Source organism: Dermochelys coriacea, chromosome 6 (assembly GCF_009764565.3).
Source record: "Dermochelys coriacea isolate rDerCor1 chromosome 6, rDerCor1.pri.v4, whole genome shotgun sequence".
NCBI classification, from domain to species: domain Eukaryota; kingdom Metazoa; phylum Chordata; order Testudines; family Dermochelyidae; genus Dermochelys; species Dermochelys coriacea.
The window spans coordinates 8,534,060-8,551,522 of record NC_050073.1 but is presented as its reverse complement, the minus strand read 5'-3'; the positions used below and the strand labels follow the sequence as shown (position 1 = coordinate 8,551,522).

At 48.1% G+C, this 17,463-nt stretch overlaps 1 protein-coding gene and 1 pseudogene across 1 annotated transcript; both read left to right on the top strand.

Annotated features, from left to right (window-relative positions):
- Nucleotides 1-436: 436 nt before the first annotated feature.
- LOC119858040 lies at nucleotides 437-1,349 on the top strand (annotated as a pseudogene).
- A 4,090-nt stretch (nucleotides 1,350-5,439) lies between these two features.
- On the top strand, nucleotides 5,440-16,828 carry LOC119856906 (E3 ubiquitin-protein ligase TRIM39-like). The gene is given in 7 exon segments (XM_043516263.1): nucleotides 5,440-5,531; nucleotides 7,816-8,299; nucleotides 9,898-9,993; nucleotides 10,202-10,251; nucleotides 10,253-10,424; nucleotides 15,615-16,015; nucleotides 16,017-16,828. Coding segments are annotated over 6 exon segments (1,308 nt in total). The 5' UTR covers nucleotides 5,440-5,531; nucleotides 7,816-7,927; the 3' UTR covers nucleotides 16,234-16,828.
- Nucleotides 16,829-17,463: the final 635 nt, after the last annotated feature.

Below are 17,463 nucleotides of genomic sequence, written 5' to 3'. Positions count from 1 at the left end.
GGGGGTGGAGAGTAAAAAAACCTGACAAGAACATGATTTTGCTTTTTGTGGGGGTGGGGGAGCAAGTTGCTCTTATTTTTGGATTTCTTAGGTCAGCCATCGAATAAAAAAAAAAAAGTTAATTATTCACCCAGCTCTAATGTAAACTCTCTTGATTTCTGCTGGGGGTGGAAAGGTTTTTCAACTGAGCTAATAATGAACTTCACCCTCCGGCAATCCAGTAGGCACTATGTTATAGTTCCATGCCAATAGTTGCTCTTTGCAGATTGTCCAGATCAAATGGAAAAGAATGAGATATGCACAAATGGGCAAACAAGGGTCTCAAATGGACTAAACTGTTGTCACTGATCATACGGAATTCCAGGTCCTCACACTGGGGGCTTTTTATACAGAAATTCCCTCTGTGCATGTCTGTCCTCAAAGCCTGAGTGAAGCAATGGCGCAGGGAAATGACACTACTGTGACTGAATTCATCCTTGCAGGATTCACTGATCATCCAGAACTGCAGGTTGCCCTCGTCCCTATATTTCTGGTGATCTATGTTCTCACCCTGCTGGGGAATCTTGGGATGATTGACCTAACCTGGAGGGACTTCACAGCCCCATGTATCTCTTGCTCAGCAACTTGTCACTTGTTGACCTTGGCTATTCCTCATCCATCGCCCCCAGGGTGCTGATGAGCCTCTCAAGAGAGAGTAAGGCCATTTTCTACGCTGGATGTGCTGCACAGCTGTATTTTTTTTTTTTTTTTGCTGCCTTTGCCACCACTGAGTCTTTCCTCCTTGCGGTGATGGCCTATGACCATTATGTGGCCATCTGTAATCCACTGCTCTATAGGGTCATCATATGCAAGAGATCCTGTGTCTGGCTTTTGGTAGTTCCTACATGGCTGGGGTTGTGAATGCAACCATGCTTACCCGCTGCACCTTTCAGCTGTCCATCTGTGGGCCCAGTGTAATCAATCATTACTTTTGTCATGTCCTGCTACTCTTGCGGCTCTCCTGCACTGACACCCACACCAATGAAATGCTGCTTTCTACCTTTGCTGGTTCCAAACAACTGACTACCATGCTGACCATCCTCTTCTCTTATCTGTATATTACTGCTGCCGTACTAAGGATCCGCTCCTCTGAGGGCAGGCACAAAAGCCTTTTCCACCCATGCCTCCCATCTGATGGCTGTGGCTATATTCTATGGGACAATGTTCTTTATCTACTTACGACCCAGTTCCATCTCCTCAGTGGAACAAGACCAGGTGATCTCCATGTTTTACACTGTGGTGATTCCCATACTGAACCCCCGATCTACAGCCTGAGAAACAAGGAGGTGAAGGACTGGGGAGAGGGATAGAGAGAAGAAAGTTCTCTCAGCGACTTCGATAAATAATTTTATCATGTTTTGAACTAATTGGTGACTATTCTTTGCATTCCCTTCCATTCTATGTAATTTTATAATAAAAATAAAAATTTTAGTGAGTTTAAGTTTAAGAATGTTTTAGAAAGGAGGTATGGTCCGACAGATAGGACACTCAGGAGATCTGGTGTGACAGATACTGAAACCCCATGTAGTATCTTTGGGGACCATTGTATTAAATTGTATTTTATGACTGATTTATGTATGACTGTCTTCTACTCCATGGGAGAGGTTTACCACAGCTCCTTCAGGAACTAAACCTTGTGGGGAGGGAGGGTGATTAAGGCAATTCACTGAGACTAAACTCCAGAGAAATTCCAAGGGGAGTCTGTCTCATTCAGGGCAATTGAACCTGTATTCCCCCTATATTTTCCAGCAAGGACACCTACTTTTAGGTTTCTGGCCACTTCTTTTGGGCAGAGATGCACATCTCTCTCCTTCTTGACTGGGTTTTTTCCAGGCCTCACAGTTCCCTACCTACATTGTGAATTCCCCAGCAAGCCTGCTTAAGCCAACCTACTTTACTTTTCTCCTCAAAGATACAAAATGGTGTAATTTCCACAGTTATAAGTTACCACACAGCTCTTTCTAAGCAAGCAAATTTATTCTTAAGGGGAAAGCATTACAGAAAAAACATTAAAAACAATAAAAGAACCTACATGCATGCTAATAAACTCACCAGAGATCACCCCAACTCCAACAAGGGCTCTGGATGCTGAACAGTCCTTTGAACCCTGCCTTACAAGCTCATAACAACTTTTGCTCAGAACAAAAATACAGACTGGGTCATGTCCTTCCAAACCTTCCCAGGAAGGATTGGGGCAGCCCTTGGATAGAAAATCCTGTCTGTTTGGAGGACTAGAAAGAAGGCTCTGAATCAGTTTTAACTAGCGCTATTCAACCAAAAGTCCTTTTTTTGTCCATTGGCCCTTGACAAAACGAGTTTGAACCAATATACATGAGCCTCTCTCCAGGTGGCAGTAGCTCTCTGAAGGTGTTAAAATAGGAGTGAATTTGCCTCTCCAACCAATTCTTAATTTTTGGAGGGCTGTGGTCCTCCTTTCGCATGGAATTAAATACAGTCCCTAGCACACAATGATACATAAACTTAATTCAATAAAGTTTGTGCAGGATATTGCAGGAAATTGCCATCACAGGGTCGATGGATAGACAAGATAGGTGAGGTAATATCTTATTGGACCATCTTCTGTTGGTGAGACAAGCTTTTGAGCTGTACAGAGCCCTTCTTCAGGTCTGGGAAAGAGTCTATGGGGCAGAGAAGGAGGACACTGGGAGCCAGGATTCCTGGGTTCTATACCCAGGTCTGAGTGGAGCCTAGGGGGTTAGAGAAGATAGATCTCACACCCATTCTGTTCCTGAATCTCCCTGCTGTGAGCGAGAACACACCCTCTTAAAATTCTCTTCATAGGAGACAGAAACCAGAATTCTAGCTCCCAGACCTCCCTGCTCCAGCCAGAGCTAGGATCAGAACACAGGAGCCCTGATTCTCAGCCCTCCCCTACAAAAGCCCGCTGGAGCATAGATATAGGATCATCTTAAGTCACTGGATACTTCTCCTTGGGACCACCTACAAACACAGTCCCATCTTACAAACAAACTCAAACTCTTGCTCTAAAGGAAACCACTGCTACCTGAGAATGGTCCTTTATAAGGAGAAGCAGAGTCAGGATATTTGTGAGTGGGGCTAGAAGGCCTTAGCTCCACTTCAGGGCTCTCCTATATCAAGGGCACTTCAGAAAACACCCATCCTTTAGAGGGAAGGCATCTGACAGAAGTCAATGCCCTAATCTCATGCTCTAAATCCCTGGCTCTACAAGATGGGGGGGGGGGAGTGTTTGATTGAGGATTCATCCACTGGGGTTGTGACCCCAGGATCTCACCTAGACATTCCCTTGGGGGGATAACACATTGGGACCTGAATGCAGTTGATATGGAAGAGCAGTTTTCTCTCTTCTTGGGTACATTATTAACCTGTGGAACTTCCCACTTCAGGATATTGACCCCCCACTCCTGTGGTTCACACATCCTGTTCTATCAATGTTTCTGGACTGATTCACTCTTACCAGCTGATTTCTCTCAGTCACAAAGCATTCTCTCTGTATTGGAGCCAACATTCAACTCTGTTCCTGCCCCAGCCCCACCCTGGGACATGTTTCCTTGGCCAGCCTGTCTCTGCCTGCCACTTTCTCTTGCTTTTGATGGTCCTAACAAGAGCTGGCAGGAGAGAAGTGTCAGGATAGGGCTGCTAACATTGCATTTAAAAAATAAGGGACTGTTTTCTTAGCACCCCTGCCCCATCCCTCCTCCTGATAGTATCATTAGTAGTAGTAATAATACTAATAATGAGCAGTACTCTCCTACATTCACCAGGGATATTTCTTGCTGCTTTTCACAGCACTCAACAATTCCTGATCTTGTTATACAGAGATGAAAAAATAAGGGACCGTTGGCAACCCTACATGAGAAGGGCATGTCGGAGTGGGGTGTCTACAGACATGAGGTTGGGAGGTACTTCCTTCTGACAATGGGATGTTCGGAATAGGGTTAGGAACCTTGCCCTTCCCATGGACGCTAGCTCCAATCTGGGCCCAGGCCAGGGGGACTAGCTGGCCGTGTGTGTGTGTGAGTGTGTGTGTGTGTGAATGGCATACAGGCTCTTTCCCCTCTAGGCCCCCAAATCTGTTACATTGTGTTTAATAAGTTGGTGGGTTCTCAGCCCAAATTTGCAGGGGGAATGTGTCCACATCCCAAAATTCACCACAGCTAGCACCAGCTGGCCCCCTTGCTCATAGAGTTGCCAACTTTCTACTCACACAAAACCGAACACCCTTGCCCTGCCCGCTGTTCCACCTCTCCTCTGAGGCCCCGCCCATGTCCCCACCCCTTATCTGAGGCCCCGCCCTCACTCACTCCATCTCCCTCTCCCTCTATCACTCGCTCTCCGCACCCTCACTCACTCATTTTCACTGGACATTTTCACTGACTCAGGGGGCTGGGGTGTGGGAGGGAGTGAGGCTTCTGGCTGGGGGAGTGGGCGCCAGGGTGCGGCCAGAAAAGAGCAGTTCAGAGTGCAGGAGAGGGCTCCAGGCTGAGGCAGTGGATTGAGATGTGAGAGGGGGTGAGGGCTCCAGCTGGGGATGTGAGCTCTGTGATGGGGCTAGGGATGAGCGATTTGGGGTGCAAGAGGGGGATCCAGGCTGAGGGGTGGAGCCAAAGGGTTTGGAGTATGGGAGGGGGCTCCAGACTAAGTCAGGGGGTTAAGGTGCAGGGGAGTGTGAAGGCTCTTGCTGGGAGTGCAGACTTGGGTGGGGCTGGGAATGAGGGGTTTAGGAGGGTTCTCTGGGCTGGGACCAAGGGTTTCAGAGGGCAGAAGGGGGCTCCAGACTGGGGCAGGGGGTTGGGGCATAAGGAGAGGGGTCAGGGTGCAGACTCTGGAGCACTTACCTCAAGCAGCTCCCAGAAGCAGCAGCATGTCCAACCTCCAGCTCCTATGCAGAGGCATGGCCAGGCAGCTCTGTGAGCTGGCCTATCAGCAGGTGCCTCTCCCACAGCTCCCACTGGCTGCCGTTCCTGGCCAATGGGATCTGTGGGGGCAGTGCTTGGGGCGAGGACAGCATGTGGAGCCCCCTGGCTTCCCCTATGCATAGGAGCGGCAGGCCAGCTGCTTCCCGGGAGCAACACAGCACAGAGGCTAGTAGGGAGCCTGCCAGCCCCACTATGTGGCACCACTACATGGACAGTCAACTGGACAACACTGCTGACTGGAGCTGCCAGGATCCCTTTTAGAAAACCTGGTCACCCTATTCGCTTGTGACCTCAGCATGGAGGCTGAGGGTTGAACAGGCCTCAGAGATTGAGCTGACCTCTGCCCCAGCTCTGGGGATTACACAGAGGCCTCCAAACTCCTTTTCCCAGTCACCAGAATCAACAGGGCTGTGTAAGGAAACCTGTGTCGCTTTAAGGGCCTGGAGGGCATCCGACCATATCTCTGGGGATATAAGAGCAGCTGTGCTCATTTAATGGTGTTAATAGACTAGTGCTCAGCTGTGCTAGGCTTTGGAGGAGTGAGTGCTTACCAGATCTGCTGAGCTGCTGCAGGTATTGCTATTATTACAACTAATCATAGATTAAATATGTTGTCTTGATGCAATGTTTAGGGTCTGAGATTTGAAATCTCTGTTAGGAAATGTGGGGAGACTGAGCTTCAAACAGGACTCCTGGGTTCTAGTCCCAGCTCTGATAGGAGAGTGGAGTCTTCTGGGTTAGAGCAGGGGTGGGGCAGAGCAGGCCTGGGAGCCAGGACTTCTGGATTCTACTTGTGGATCTGGGAGGGGAGTGGAGTCTAATGATTAGGGGGTGGGGGAGAGAAGGGAGTCAAGACTCCTGGTTTCTGTCTGCAGCTTTGGAAGAGTGAGGATTTTGGGGTTAGATCTGGAGGACTGGGAGACAGGACTCCTGGGTTCTATTTGTGGCTCTGGGAGGGTAATGGGGTCTAGTGGTTGAGGTAACCCAGTTGTTGGGACTCCTGGGTTCCATTCTCAGGTCTGGGAGGGGAATCTAGAGGTGTCTGCCTTTCCATACTGCTGAGCCAGTATTGAAGGGTTGATTGTCATGCAGACCCTGTGTGGAGCTTTTTCTGTGCTTCCCATAGAATATCAGGGTTGGAAGGGACCTCAGGAGGTCATCTAGCCCAATCTGCTGCTCAAAGCAGGACGAATCCTCAATTTTTTTCTTCCCCAGATCCCTAAATGGCCTGCTCACAACCCTGTATTTAGCAGGCTAATGCTCAAAGCACTGAGCTATCTCTTCCCCCCATGCTGCAGAGAAATGGAGAATGAGGTCCGAGTGGCTCAATGCCTGGTGTTTTCTCCTGACCTTGGGGGCGGGGCAGGAACTGAATCACACAAGAGCATTGTTTCTTCTGATGATCAGGTTCTGAACCCTGCGGTCTGGGCTGCTCGGTACTGGGATCCCTGAGAGAGGGTCCAGCAAGTGGGGCTTTGTAGTGGGGTGAACAGGAACCAGGGTGATTCACCCATCCAGGCCAGGGCTCCCCAGGCTGGAGGCCCTGAGTCATTTTGTTCTGTGCACTGTATGCAGCATAGAGCTGGGGATTTCAGGGCAGGGCATGAAGGGTGTCTGTCTTCTCCCATCCCCCTCCCCAATTGGGAGCATGTTTAATCCCTGGGAGGAGGGGTGCTTTTGGACTATAAGGAGTTAAGCTTGGGGTGCTGAAGAATAAGGTGCCATGCGTGGGTTTGGGGAAAGCTGCATGGCATACAGGAATGGGTTCAGGTTCTGGGATAGCAATGGAAAGCAACAAAAATTATTAGGGGGCTGGAGCACATGATTTATGAGGAGAGGCTGAGGGAACTGGGATTATTTAGTCTGCAGAAGAGAAGAATGAGGGGGGATTAGATATCCCCTTTCAGATAGTTGAAAGCAGCTTCTAAAGAGGATGAATCTAGACTGTTCTCAGTGGTAGCAAATGATAGAACAAGGAGTAATGGTCTCAAGTTGCAGTGGGGGAGGTCTAGGTTGAATATTAGGGAAAAACTATTTCACCAGGAGGGTGGTGAAGCACTGGAATGCGTTACCTAGGGAAGTGGTGGAATCTCCTTCCTTAGTGGTTTTTAAGGCCCAGCTTGATAAAATCCTGGCTGGGTTTATTTAGATGGGGATTGGTCCTGCTTTGAGCAGGGGGTTAGACTAGATGACCTCCTGAGGTCCCTTCCAACGCTGATATTCTATGATATGGGGCCTTTGCCCTCTATGGGGCATGGCCTCTGATCCAGCCATGGGGTGGGGGGCACTGGTTGGCTCAGAAGGGTGCAGAATGGGTTACAGGGCCTTTTCTTTCCAATGGGACCTGGCTCTGATCCAGCCTGAGGGCAGGGGGACTGGCTGGCTGGCTCAGGGGAGTGAGAAATGAGAGTTGGGGACTTTCCCCTCTAGGGGCTCTAGGCACAGTTCAGAAGAAAGGGTTGGCTTGGGGAAAGGAAGTGGGGGCAGGTATGGAGCATGGGACTGTTCCCCTCTCGTGTTGATCCTAGTCTGAGACCAGGGTGCACTGGCAAGCTGAGGAGGCTTGGGGGAATGTGAGATGGAGGTTTTCCTCTGTAGTGATTCAAGCGTGTGTTGGTTTTGTTTGTTTCCTGGCTGTCTTGGTGCACAAACACCAGGATGTTACAGTTTTAAAAACAAACCAAATAAATAAACTGAGAGTCAGAACTTCTGGCTTTTCCAACCCCAATTTCTCCTATTTCTCTCCTATAGATTCCTTGGCCCACCCAGAGCCAGGGATAGAACCCAGGAGTCCTGACACCCACCCTTGCACCAGTACAATCTCACATGGTGAATAATGTATTGCTTTTTCCCATAGCCTGCCTTTGGGTTGTTTCTTTCCACTGCCTCTCCCTGTCTGAGAGGCCCTCCCACCCCATTCTAAAGAGATCCAAGCCGTGGCCTCCCTCGACCCCTTGGAGACCCTGCGAATGGACACGACCTGTTCCATCTGCCTGGAGTACCTGATGGACCCAGTCACGATTAGTTGTGGCCATAGCTCCTGCAGGACCTGCATCAGCCGCTGTTGGGAGCCTGGGACACAGGATCACCTCTGCCCTGTATGCTGGGAGCTCTGTGCCCAGCATGTCGTGGTGCGCAACCGGCAACTAGCCAGTGTGGTGGTGATCACCAAGCAGCTGCACTCAGGCAAATGTGAGGTAAAGGATGAGCCCCTTTGCCCCTGGCACCATGAGGGGCTCCACTTCTTCTGCAAAGAGGACCAGGAGGCCGTGTGCCTGGTGTGTGCAGTCTCCCGTGGCCACAGTGTGGGGCCCCTGGAGGATGCTGTCGCAGAATACAAGGTACTGGACTGCTATCCCCCGTCAAGAACTGCTAGACCCCAATCCCCTCTTAGAGCTTGGGGAGAATCCTGGGTTCCTGGCCTCCTTGCCCTTCCTACTTTAACCCACTAGACCCTTCTCCCCTCCCAGAGGTGAGGGTAGAACTCAGGAGTCCTAGCCGCCCTGCTCTGACCCCCCTCCTTTCCCAGAGCTGGGCATGGGACCCAGGAATCCTGCCCTCCCCACCCTTCCTGCTCTAACCTGGTGCCCTCCTAGAGCTGGCTTAAAACTCAAAGTCCTGTCCTTCCAGCTCCTTGGTCTAACCATTAGAACCCTCTCCCCAACCTAAGAATTAAATACGGAAATTCTCTCGGCCCTTATCCAGTCACTAGATCCCACTTCCCTCCCAGAGCCATCAGTCCCTCTGAATCCCCCTTGAACAAGTCACTGAATCTGTCTGTGCTGCCATTCCCCATCTGTAAAAAGGGGAATGATCATTCTTCCTTTATCTCAGACTGTAAACTCCTCAGTGCAGGGACTCTCTCACAGTGTGTTTGTACAGCCTTGGGCTCGACAGGGCCTTGATATTGATTAGGGTTCTGCCATAATGCAGATCATTTAGGTGTGAAACACTGAATGACAATGGATTCATCCCCTCGCCCTCTGGAAGGGAAATTGACCCTCTCCGAGTCTTATTGCTTAGAGTAAGATAGGTAGAGGTGGAAGGGGATGGACTGATGAAGCATGATGCTTGGGTCATCAGTGGGATTTGAATGCACTAACTTCATTGTTGTAAGCATGTGCCAGTACTGCTTAAGCTAAAGGAAATAACTCCATTAGCTGGCCCATGTGATAGACATTTATCGTCTCAGGTGGATCAGCCACTAGAAGGAAATAAAGATCCCCACACTTTGCTAGCGCTGGTTCCACAGTGATTCCATGAGAGTTAGCACCTGGATACGTTTCCAGGTTCTTGTTTGGTTGTGAGAACATGTTTAGTAGCTTTGAAGGCCAGAAGATACTGTAGTGATCATCTAGTCTGAGCTCCTGCAGCAGTGTAATGCAAGTCAGAGAACCTCCCCTAGTGACTCCTGCATCCAGCCCCTTTCTGGTGCTTGAACTAGAGCAGATCTTTAAGAAGCACATGCATGGGCTTGATTTAAAGCCTGCCTGTGATGAAGAAGCCACCGGGTCCCCTGGAAGTTTTTCCAGTGCTTTATTACCCTTCCTTTCAAAAATGTGTCTTATTTCTAGCCTGAATATATCTAGCTTTGGCTCTTGGCCCTTAGCATTCCTGTGCATTCAGAATATAAATCTTGGCCATGGAGGAAAGTTGCTTGAGATTCTTTGTCCTATGGTAGCAGCTAGATCCTCCAGTCAAGATCAGGGCCCAGGTGCGCTACGCGCTGTACACACACATTATGAAAGATAGCACCTGCCCCAAAGAGCTCACTGTCTAAATAGATAAAGGGTGGAAGTGGAAAGAGATGCACACTAAGGCAAAAGTGACTTGCTGGAAGCCACCAAGAACAGGTCCCAGGTCTCTTGAGTCTTGTTCCAGTGCCGAAACCACTGGCTATTCTGCCTAAATAGAAGATGTTTCTTGTGCACCCCCCCAATCCAAACTGCAGGATTGCCAGCTGCAGCTGGATGTGAAATTGCAGAAGGTGAATAATTACATCTCTGCCAAGGAGAAAAGGCCCAAGGAACTGAGGGTGAGTGGGGTCAGAAAATCCCTAGGAGTGGGATAGGAGACCTTTCATCTTGCGGGGGGTGCTGACTCCAATCTGCCCCCTGGCTGGGAGACTGGTTGGCTTAAGGGGTGGGTGGGTAATTGCTCTCCCTGGGGCATGGCTCCAATGTAGACCCAGGTCAAGGGATGGTCTCCACTGATCTCGTGCTATATGTCTCCCCTGCCGATAGGAGTTGGTGAAGAGCTGCCACCAGCACATCATCTCTGAGCTCAAGGAGCTCCCTTTTGGAGGAGGAGAAGGAGATGCAGCTGTGGCGGCTGAAAGCAGAGGAGGAAGAGATCCTGGAGAAGTTGAAGGACCATATGGCCCTGCTCTCAGAGAAGCGCCTCTCCCTCAGCAAACTCATCACTGACATGGAGAAGTGTCTGGAATTGGGTCCAGAGATGCGGAAGGTCAGTGGGGCCTAGCGGCTAGAGTAGGGGGCAGAGAGTCACAATTCAAGGGTTCTCTCCCAGCTCTGGGAGGAGAGCAGAGCCTGGAGGTTAGAGCAAGGGGGCTATGAGTCTGGGCTCTGTAGTTCTATCCCTGGCTCTGGCCGGGCAATGGGGTCTAATGGGTTAGAGCAGATAGTCGGGACTCCTGCATTCTTTTTAACGCTTTTGTTTCAGGCCAGAAGCCAACCTTGAACTGCATGAGACTGAGGGTTGGTCTACACTTAAAACTTAGGTTGACTTAACTATGGCCTCAGGGGTATGGAAAAAATCCACATCCTGGAGCACCACAGCTATGCTGACCTAGACCGACAGTGTAGACACAGCTAGATCAATGGAAGCATTCTTCTGTTTGACCTAACTATCTTCACTTGGAGAGTTGGAGTTACTACAGTGAAGGAAGAACCTATTCCATTGCTGTAGCGTACACTACAGGGTTACAGTGGCGTAGGAGTGCTGCTGTGAGCACTGTAGTGTAGACAAGCCCTAAGGAGTAACTTCTCCCTATGGTTAATTATGGAATTGAACCAATAGAGGGTAGTTCATCTTTCTGTGAAGCAGCTGGTGCAGGCCAGCCCTGGGGACTAGATGGGCCTGGAAAATCCTGTGTTAATACAAGAATGCTGGAGAGGTTCCAAAGTTCATATGGGACACTATTGGATATCATTCAGAGGGAACTTCCACCCTGTGTGGCTGGTCTTGTAGTTAATGCAGGAAAATGGGCCTGGAAAGAGCTGAGTTCAAGTCTCAGTTCTGCCACAGGCTCCCTCTGTGACCTTGGCCTCTGTGCCTCCGTTCCCTTGTGTTAAATAAAATAATACCTTTTTAGATTGTGAGCTCTTCAGGGCAGGGACCACATCTCTATGTATAAATGTAGCACCCATCATAATGGGACCCGTTCTCAGTTGAGTTCTCTAGGTCCTACCATAATATACCTAAGAATTAACCTTATAGATTCATAGATACTAAGGTCAGAAGGGACCATTCTGATCATCTAGTCCGACCTCCTGCACAGCGCAGGCCACAGAATCTCACCCACCCACTCCTATGAAAAACCTCACCTATGTCTGAGCTATTGAAGTCCTTAAATCATGGTTTAAAGACTTCAAGGAGCAGAGAAGCCTCCCTCAAGTCCCCCATGCTACAGAGGAAGGCGAAAAACCTCCAGGGCCTCTCCAATCTGCCCTGGAAGAAAATTCCTTCCCGACTCCAAATATGGCGATCAGCTAAACCCTGAGCATATGGGCAAGATTCACCAGCCAGATACCCAGGAAAGAATTTTCTGTAGTAACTCAGATCCCATCCATCTAATATCCCATCTCAGGGGATTAGTCCTATTTACCTTGAATATTTAAAGATCAATTACTTACCAAAATCCCATTATCCCATCATACCATCTCCTCCATAAACTTATCAAGTAGAATCTTAAAACCAGATAGATCTTTTGCCCCCACTGCTTCCCTTGGAAGGCTATTCCAAAACTTCACTCCTCTGATGGTTAGAAACCTTTGTCTAATTTCAAGTCTAAACTTCCTGGTGGCCAGTTTATACGCATTTGTTCTTGTGTCCACATTGTTGCTGAGCTGAAATAATTCCTCTCCCTCTCCTGTATTTGTCCCTCTGATATATTTATAGAGAGCAATCATATCTCCCTTCAACCTTTTTTTTAGTTAGGCTAAACAAGCCAAGCTCCTTAAGTCTCCTTTCATAAGACAAGTTTTCCATTCCTCGGATCATCCTAGTAGCCCTTCTCTGTACCTGCTCCAGTTTGAATTCATCCTTTTTAAACATGGGAGACCAGAACTGCACACGGTATTCTAGGTGAGGTCTCGCCATTGCCTTGTATAATGGTACTAAAACCTCCTTATCCCTACTGGAAATGCCTCTCCTGATGCATCCCAAAACCGCATTAGCTTTTTTCACAGCCATATCACATTGGCAGCTCATAGTCATCCTATGATCAACCAATACTCCAAGGTCCTTCTCCTCTTCCGTTACTTCTAATTGATGCGTCCCCAACTTATAACTGAAATTCTTGTTATTAATCCCTAAATGCATAACCTTACACTTCTCACTATTAAATTTCATCCTATTACTATTACTCCAGTTTACAAAGTCATCCAGATCCTCCTGTATAATATCCCGATCCTTCTCTGAATTGGCAATACCTCCCAGCTTTGTATCATCTGCAAACTTTGAGCACACTCCCACTTTTTGTGCCAAGGTCAGTAATAAAAAGATTAAATAAGATTGGTCCCAAAACCGATCCCTGAGGAACTCCACTGGTAACCTCCCTCCAACCTGACACTTCTCCTTTCAGTAGGACCCGTTGCAGTCTCCCCTTTAACCAATTCCTTATCCACCTTTTGATGTTCATATTGATCCCCATCTTCTCCAATTTAACTAATAATTCCCCATGTAGCACGGTATCAAATGCCTTACTGAAATCTAGGTAAATTAGATCCACTGCATTTCCTTTATCTAAAAAATCTGTTCCTTTTTCAAAAAAAGGAGATTAGGTTGGTTTGGCATGATCTACCTTTTGTAAAACCTTCTTACTTGATGGCTTAGGAATGTGGGGAGAACCAGCCAGCCAGGAATTCCTCATAGATTTTTAAGGCTAGAAGGGACCATCATGATCATCTAGTCTGACCTCCTGCATGTTACAGGCCACAGAATCTCACCCACCCCATCCTATGACAGACCCAGAACCTCTGGCTGAGTTACTGACATCCTCAAATCATGCTTTAAAAACTTCAAGTTCTAGAGAATCCAGTCTACTCTAGCTGAAATGAGCAAGTGACCCATGCTGCAGAGGAAGGTGAACTTCCTCTCCACCCTCTTTTTTTTTTTCCCTCTCTTTTCCCCCCTCCCTCCAAGGTCACTGCCAATATGACCTGGAGGGAAATTCCTGTTCAACCCCAAATATGTCAATCAGACCCGAGCAGGTGGGTGAGACCCACCAGCCAGACACCTGGGAAAGAATTCTCTGTAGTAATTCAGAGCCCTCCCAATCTGGTGTCCCATCTCTGGCCATTGGAGATATTTGCTAATAGCAGTGGCAGATAGGCCATATGCCATCGTAGGCAACCTCACCATACCATCCCCTTCATAAACTGATCAAGCTCAGTCTTGAGTCAAATTAGCATTTTTGCCCCCACTATTCCCCTTAGACAGCTGTTCCAGAACTTCACTCCTCTGATTATTAGAATCATTTGTCTAATTTCAGGCCTAAATTTGTTGATGGCCAGTTTATATCCATTTGTTCTTGTGTCCACACTGGTGCTTAACTTAAATAACTCCTCTCCTTCTCTATGATTTATTATCCCTATAATGTATTTATAAAGAGCAATTCTATCTCCCCTCAGCCTTCATTTGGTTAGGCTAAATAAGCCAAGCTCCTTGCTGCATCTCTCATAAGACAGATTCTCCATTCCTCTGGTCATCCCTAGTAGCCCTTCTCTGCACCTGTCCCAGTTTAAATTCATCTTTTTTAAACATGGGAGATCAGAATTGCACATGGTATTTCAGATGAGGTCTCGCTATTGTCTTGCTCAAAGATACTAATGCTTCCCTGTCTCTACTGGAAATGTTGCACCGGATGCATCTTAGGGCTGCATTAGCCTTTGTCATGTCTGCATCCTCGAACCCGGCAGAGAGGAATTTGAGTTTGACCATACTAAAGGGGGTGTGGTTACTGAGAAGAAAGGTGGCTCAGTGCTTGGGTCATTACCTGAGGATTTCAGAAACTCAGGATCAAATTCCTTCACTGCAATTTTACTGTCTGATCTTGGGCAACTCACCTGACCCCTCTGCCTCCACTTCTCATCTGTTAAATGGAGTTAGTAGTATTGCCCTTCCTCATTGGAGTGTTGAGGATAAATATAATAAAGATTGTGTGGTGCTCATACTATAGTGTGGGGGCCATGGAAGTACCTAAAGAGAAACATTGGAAGATAAGAAGCATGCTCTAGGGAATTAAGAAATCTGCTGTTTGCAATGGGAAGTGCCCTAACCACTGGATTATACTTCCCTTCCTGAGTCCACGTGTATTAACCCCAAGGAATGCATAGGGGGTGTTTAGGGAAGGACTCGATGTATTTATCAGGAATAATTAGTCACTATATTTTGGAGGGAAGCATGGACACTGTTCATTTGCAGATTATTCAGCCACTAGATGTTGCTGTCTGCCTAGGAATCCATATGAATTGTGGCTCATGATAGAGAAGAGAGAACAAGCTGGGACTCCAGCTGTGTGGATTCAGGGATGTTGTGGAACTAAACCATAGAACTTGCTTTAAATGTATGTCTCCTGTCCTTCCTTCTAGGACATGCTCCACCCCAGAAGCAGTTGCATGTCAGCTCTGGGTGAATAATTTCTGTTTAAACATAGGCTGTAAAGTTCACTGCTGTAATAATGACATTCATTTTCCTCAGGTATGAAATATCTAAGACCCTAGAGCTGCCTTCGATTTCTCTTGAGCTAAAGAAGACAATGGAATTTTTCCCACTGCAGCTCTTCACGCTTACTAAATTGCTGAAGAAATACAGTGGTAGATAAATAACTAAAATATATTCAGCCCTGAACGTTAGGACTTATGAGTTCTATTCCCATTTCTAGGAGGGGAGTGGGGTCTCGTGGGTTAGAGCAGGGGGGCTGGGAGTCAGGACTCCTGGGTTCTATTTATAGCTCTGGGAAGAAGGATGCTGCATACTGGGTGTTTTGTGCTGGCCATGGGGATACAGGGGTGTGACTCAGTCACTGCATTTATCCTGTAGGGTGACTACATATGGATCCAGCTTCTTGTGGGCCAGGCATGTTCCCACTGGCATTAATTGTCCCCCTCATTGGTGTACCCTCTGCAAGGAGGCCAAGGGCTGACTGAGCCATGGAGGCAGTCTTTCTCTGCCTCTTATAGGATGTTCTCTGCAGGTGGATTGCTGAGGCACACTGGTAGAGGGTGCTGTTCGTGTGTATGGGGGAGCCTCTGGAGACTAAATGTCTCTAGTCCCCAACTGATCTCCCTCTTGTTGCTCCTATGACTCTATTCTAAATGTCCATGTCTCGTACTCCCCCCCTTTTTTTGAGGTTACTGTGAGGGCAGGGAGATTGCTAGGCACCTGTTGGCCCCCCCTTTTAGGTGGGGGTAGATGAGCAACGGGTCTTTTCCCAATCCCTTCTGTCTAGGGGATATGACTCTGGATCCAGAGACTGCTCACCCCAACCTGGTGCTCTCAAAGAGTGTGCACTTCATCAATGTCTCCCAGGTGCTTCCCGACACCCTGTGGCGCTTTGTCATCTACCCCTGCGTGCTAGGCTCGGCCTCCTACATCTCAGGCTGGCACTACTGGGAGGTGGATGTGGGCAACAAGAGCCAGTGGGTCCTGGGTATGTGTTATGAGTCAGTCAGCCCCAAGGCCAAGATCGATGCCAAGCCGGACACTGGCTACTGGCGAGTGCGGCTGTGGAATGGGAAGTATACGGCCACCACTACTCCCTTCACGCTGCTGTGCCTGCGAGTCAAAGCCAAGCGGGTTGGGGTGTTCCTGGACTGAGGCAGGGAAGGTCTCCTTCTATAATGTGACAGACCATTCTCACATCTACACCTTCAGCGTTGAGTTTGCAGAGAATGTCTGCCCTCTCTTCTACCCAGGGATCCGTTTTGGACATGTTAATACTGCCCAGCCTTGTAATTTGCCAGCCCTTGGACTGGGACTAAGCTGTGTCCTCTCCCTTCTCTTCCTCCACCAGCCCTTGGCCTGGAAGTGACTGTCACCAGTGCCAGCAGCCAGACCCTGATTTGACAGAAGAGCCTTTTCTTATCCCTGTCATGACCCTATAAGTGACACTCATGTGCCCTAAACTTTGTCCCTGGCCCCCTACAGTGCTGTAATCAGACCCCCAGGGGCAGGGATGCTGACCTTGCTTTGATGGGCATGTTCAATCTTTTTTATGTTCTCCTCCTTGTTGGCAAATCGAAGCTGACCAAGTTAGCCAAGTTGCACCTGCTTTCCGATACCACTAATCACAAAAATCAAGATTTTTTTTTCCAAGAGTATCTCATTTGTGCTTTAGCAGAAACTCTGCTACATAGGCCATTCCTCTCTCTCCCCCGTGGTATATTATTTCCTCCAAGACCTATCTCAAGCGCTGTGTAAGTTAAACAGCAATTGTGGGGAGGGGAGATCAGTAAATGTTGAAGGTAGCACTTTGGACTCAAGTGATCAAGATTGTGAGATGGGTTCTGAGCTCTTATCTCCTGTGCTCCAGCCTGTTTTCTTTTTCTGTCCATTTGTCTAGTTATAACTGGTGCTCATTGTCTGTCTGTTTGTCTGATCATTTTGCAATAAATTATTTTGGGTTTTGGAAACAGACATCTCTGCCTTCATTGGTTGAGCTGTACTTTGGGGTTTCAGTGCTGTAGATCAGTAATTCTCAACCTCTTCCATACTTGGAAACCACCCACACACTTCTATGTAGCAACACAGGGCATTGTTTTCCTGTCCTGCCCTAGTTGGTTGAGACCCCCAGGTTCGACATCCTTGTTGTATGATAGTCATTTCATTGCTTCACTTACCCTCTACTGACTAGGATACCATGTTTACCTGTGTCATGAGCATTATAATAGTAAGCACATAAAAGCAATTCCTCTTTACTGAAGCAAGAGAGGGCCTTCCTTGTTTGGTATAGGAGAAGCTAAGGGATGAGTTAACATGTTTTCCCTTTATACACCTCTTTCCATCTGCAGATCTCAAAGTGCTTTACAGAGGGAGAAATGGAGATATGGGGGGGGGGTGTTGGAAGGGACTTTTCTGATGTCAAATAGTGAGTTAGAGTAGAAAACAGGCTAGAGGTACCAATGTCCTGACTCATAGTTGTGGACTTTGATTGGCCAGCATGTCTCTGAGCTGAAAATAGGATTTGGGAGTCCTGACACCCATTCCCATCACTTCCTACCACAGAGAGGTCTTGAACCTAATATTTGACTCCCAGTGTCTC